General features: G+C 43.1%; 1 protein-coding gene across 1 annotated transcript in view; it reads left to right on the top strand.

The window, feature by feature from the left end:
- LOC125544651 overlaps window positions 1-2,418 on the top strand; it is a 4,702-nt gene extending 2,284 nt beyond the window's left edge. Inside the window, exon 2 of the mRNA XM_048708394.1 lies at window positions 1,496-2,418. Within this exon, the coding sequence (XP_048564351.1) occupies window positions 1,496-2,177 (682 nt within the window). The 3' untranslated portion in view covers window positions 2,178-2,418. The remainder of the gene's footprint in view (window positions 1-1,495) is intronic.
- Window positions 2,419-4,948: the final 2,530 nt, after the last annotated feature.

Genomic DNA, 4,948 nt, shown 5'->3' with positions numbered 1-4,948 from the left:
CCCCCCCCCCCCCCCCCCCGCGCGGTTAGCTGTCATTCACCTCGGCGTCCCTGTCTCCACCTCAAGTCGCATTCTTCGAAAATCGGGTAACGCGTGTTGCAAATTAGGCAACTTGCCAATGACAAAACCCACAAAAAATAACCTGCCAATACCAAACGGATGCTAAATAAGTTGTTTTGTCTTTGTGGTTAAAATGTGTCACGTGCAGTCTTTTCTATAAAAACGTGTCTTGTGACGTTTTCAAAAATAGGTTTTCGCCAAAGTGAGAACTAAGAACCGAAAAATGATCGGATTCTCCTAGATTTCAAATTGAAGCGAACGGCTCAAGTACACCACCATGTTAATCCTCGGGTTTTGGTGAATTTATAAGGTCATGTGAACAATGCCTATATACTATACAAAGGTGCAACATAAAAGCGCAACGCTTAAACCTTGATACTTGACCATTTGGCCAATACTCTTCTATAGGGGGGAAGCAAGGTAGCACATCTTAGATGCCTTGCAGATAATTCATGCCATACCCCCATCTTAGAACCTCAGGTTGAGTGACCCGAATCTAATTTGTGCACTTCTCGTCGTAGAAAACTCGAAGAGAATTCCCCGTCTATGCACCCTAGGGAACATTTTGCTTTGCTTTGGCCCGTCATTCCTTTCATTATTGGTTGCCAGCTCTTAGATGCCTTGCAGATAATTCATGCCAAACCACGTATCGGTATTGGCATAATCACCTGATAAAAGTATTGCAACAATGCGTTTTGGATTATTTTTGCTAGGGTGCTGCCATGGGAGCCCATGGGTCATTTCTCCTTGGATTGAATCGGGTGCAACAGTGAAAAGTTTAATACTACTACCACCACGTAGCAGGGAGGAGGGTACTGGCTTGTCCCAATCGAAGCCTCTGTTCACCCATCTTTGGAGAGCAAAACAAGTCCAGAATATGTTATCGTTTTGCTATCCGACCAGCTGTCAAGTTTTGGTTTCATGCGTGAGAACCTTCACTGTCAGTGCAGCGCTCAGATCCATGTCGACTTGCGTGTTTAAGATAGCTTAAAGAGACAGGAATTCACTCGTAGCTAGGTTAGCTTGATTGAAATACTAGGCTGTAGGGCTGTGGAACATCCACCATGATCAGATTATTCAGATAGACAGACAAAGACACCAACCGGGCATGTGACGGACTTACCAACCTGCTGCTGCTGCTAGCTACCTCATTAATTTGCTGCTGCTGCGTATTTCTGATCTGTAGGCTCATTAGCTGGTCCAGAATCTTGCATACATTATCATGTCGACGGCTCCATGATCGCCATTACCTATTGTTTCTTTTTTTTGTACTACTGCCCACACTTGGCGCCACGGCATTAACTGCTGTCAGCTACTACTACGTAGTGTACTGCTCTAAATTATTGTTACCGCTTAATAAGTAAATACTGTGCTGGCCGTGCATGCACTTGTGCGTTTCAACTGAGCTAACCACGTGCATGTGCATCTTGACCAGATCTCTGACGTCGGAATCGTCCATGACCCGGAACCCCAGCCGGAGGCTGCGATCGTGGCTGAGCACGCTGCACGGCGACGGGGACAAGCGTGCGCAGCGCGACCAGCGCAAGGGGTGGATGGTGACCATCCACGACCTCTCCGGCTCCCCGGTGGCGGCGGCGTCCATGGTCACCCCGTTCGTGCCGTCCCCGGGCTCCGGCCGCGTCTCCCGCGCCAACCCGGGCGCCTGGCTCATCCTCCAGCCCACCGGCGCCGGGGCGTCCAGCTGGAAGCCGTGGGCGCGGCTGGAGGCGTGGCGGGAGCGCGGCCCCGTCGACGCGCTCGGCTACCGCCTCGAGCTCGTCTTCGACTCGGGCCCCGTCGAGTGCGCCGTCCCCATCGCCCAGTCGTCCATCAGCGCCAAGCGCGGCGGCCAGTTCGTGATCGACCCGGCCACGTTCCCCGAGGGCTCCGCCGGCGGTGCGTGGCCGTTCGCCGGCGGGTTCGTGATGGGCTCGACGGTGGAGGGCGAGGGGAAGGCCAGCCGGCCCACCGTGCAGGTCGGCGTGCAGCACGTGGCGTGCATGGGCGACGTGGCCGTGTTCATCGCGCTGTCGGCTGCCGTCGATCTCTGCATGGACGCATGCAAGCTCTTCTCGCACAGGCTCAGGAAGGAGCTGTGCCAGGACCAAGACGACTAGTCTTGGTCGTCTCTCGTCTTGGTCGTCTTGGGCTTGACTCTTGTGAAGGTGATGGCCTGTGGCTGTTTTTTTAGTTTAGGCTGGGTCGGATCACAAGAACAGATCGAACGAGTGTGTGCTTATTCTTTCGTTGAGATATTCCTTCGATTCTTTGTAGTATAATAAGTAAGTCTATGCAGCTGTAGTATTCAGTGTCGTGCCTGATCGATTCATTTGGAATGTTCAATCATGTTGAGATGAGCATTCATAAACGGAAATGCGCAGGGGCACTTAAGTGTGGGGCATTCATCTGCCAAGTACTGCCGTCCGCTTGTTTTGCCTCCCGATTCTCGCAGTAGTTCATTCCCGCACGAGGGTACAGTAAAAGAAGTCCCACAAAAAGTCTCAAGCTTCAATGATGAAACTTACGTTTTTTGCAACTAAAACTGTCAAGTTTCAATCGAGTTTCAAATAAGATCTAAAACTGCCAAGTTCCAGAGATGTAAATTCGATCAATTTTTTCTGTCGGTCGTAGACACAAAATAATTCATTTTTATCGGTCGTTCGTACCAAGTTTTAGTATTTTTGAAGTCATCATAGTATATACAAAATGGATCTTATTTAAAGCACTGGCCAAGAGAAACACGAATATGAAACATAACTTATTTTGGAATTTTCATTTAAAAAATATAAACTTTAAAAATCGGAAGCCAAAATAAAAACAGGCACGGGGTACATGCATGCCTTTGCACTTGTGTGCCACAAATCTTCTCCCTATTCATAAACAGTTTATAAAACCTTTCTTCTTTAATATATAATATGCACACTCGTGTATATTCGAAAAAAAAAACCTTTCAAACCAAGTCGCCACTTTAACTTGTGTGAGTCGCCGGGGATGGGAGAAAACCTACTTGCCCAGCTAGTGGAAGCTACTCCCTCCGTTCCAAATTACTCGTCGCAGAAATGAATGTATCTATAACTAAAATACATCTAGATACATCCATTTTTGCGACGAGTAATTCGGAACGGAGGGAGTATGTACAGGAAATTTTGCCATGCATTTTTTGCCCTTCACGTCTCCCCCTACCCCAGGTTCCCATGTTAAAGTTATTATACTTGGATATATTGGGCTTTGTGATAGCTTACCACATAAGCCATGGGGTAGGTCCCATGATAAAATTTGAAAATTATTTGTCATGGTATAAGTAATATATTTTTCATTGTCTAATTAAATAAACTGCCATGGTCATAAACAATAAAAATGCCATGGTAGCTACAAATAAAACTACCTTGATTTAATTTTAAAAAAGCCATGACCTAACTAGTGAAATTGCCATGGAACACACACACACACACACACACACATAAAATAAAATTGCACATGCAAAATTTAGAAAAATTGTTCTCTAAAAACATTTCAACTTTTGAAAAAATTGTAATAGGGACAAGGCAAATGTACAAGTTTGATTCGTTTTGAAAAAAGATGGAAACATTAGGAGATTTAACCTTTGAAAGGATGACAAAATTTAGGAATTCGCTATGGTCTAAAGAATAAAAATTGCCATGTGTTTGGGCCACATAATTATTAAATTTCCATGATCTAATTAATAAAATTGTCATGGTCTAAAGAATAAAAACTTGCCATGGTACCAAAAAATAAAACTAACATGGTCTGATTAATAACTTTGCCATGGTCTAATTAATAAAATTGCCATGGTCTAATTAATAAAATTGCCATGGTCTAAAATGGTTATAGAATGTAAAAAAATGTTTGTGTAATTTACAAAAATATATATTACCATTTAAAAAAGGTTCACATATTTAAAACATATTCGTGACATTTTCAGAAAAATGTTTATACAATGAAATGATCACGTAGTTTAGAAAAAGTTTGTATCATTCAAAAAATTATTTAACGTGTATTTGAAAAACATTTAACACGTATTTTAATAAATGTTTCAATAAATTTCTTACAAAAATGTTAATCGTGTATGTAAAAAATGTTCAACGTGTATCAAAAAACTGTTGCATGTGTATACAGAAAATGTACAATGAACAAAGTTGACATGTATTTGAACATAAAAACCAAACAAAACTGGTACAGAAAAAAAATAAAAAAAGAGAAAGATAAAACATTAAACCAACTAAATAAAATGAGAAAAACCCACAAAAAGACGAACAGAAAAAGGAAATCCGAAGCGAAAGCACGACGCTACCTGCACATGCATGAAAACCGCCTGCTTGGCCAGTCTGTTTCACGGGATTGCTAATAGCGAGACAAACAAAGTTTTGTCTCGCAGTAAATGGTAAATAGCCCTGGTGGGTGAATAATCGCTCGTTAACATACAAGCGTGCTTTTTTAAGAAGGAAGATGATGACTGCCGAAGAAAATGCACAAGTTTGCTGCCTCTTATGGGCTGGATTGGGTCAATTAGATTGAATAGATGGTTCGAGATGCCATAAAATGTCGTGACGTAACGTAAACACGTGTCTTGTATAGTACTAACGAGTTTAATGAGGTGCTCGTGAAACTTAATAGCTTGTTCATTAAGCTGAACGAGCTAAATCAATGATTGATACTGTTCAATAAGAATCGAACTACGGGCTTAACGGGCCAACCTATCGAGCACTTATTAAGCTCGCGAGCTATGAGGTTTTGGTCCAACCTTATGTGACGCTTGTCACAACCCAGGAGTTTTCTGCATTTTTAGTTCATTCATTTTTTCTTCAAAATGTTTTATCTCTTGAACCACATGTTCACATTACGAACCGTTTTCACCGTTGTGTTTCTT

The sequence above is a fragment of the Triticum urartu genome, chromosome 3, assembly GCF_003073215.2.
Source record: "Triticum urartu cultivar G1812 chromosome 3, Tu2.1, whole genome shotgun sequence".
Classification (NCBI taxonomy): Eukaryota; Viridiplantae; Streptophyta; class Magnoliopsida; order Poales; family Poaceae; genus Triticum; species Triticum urartu.
Note: the sequence above shows the minus strand (reverse complement) of the source record. Positions and strands in the feature narration are given on the sequence as shown.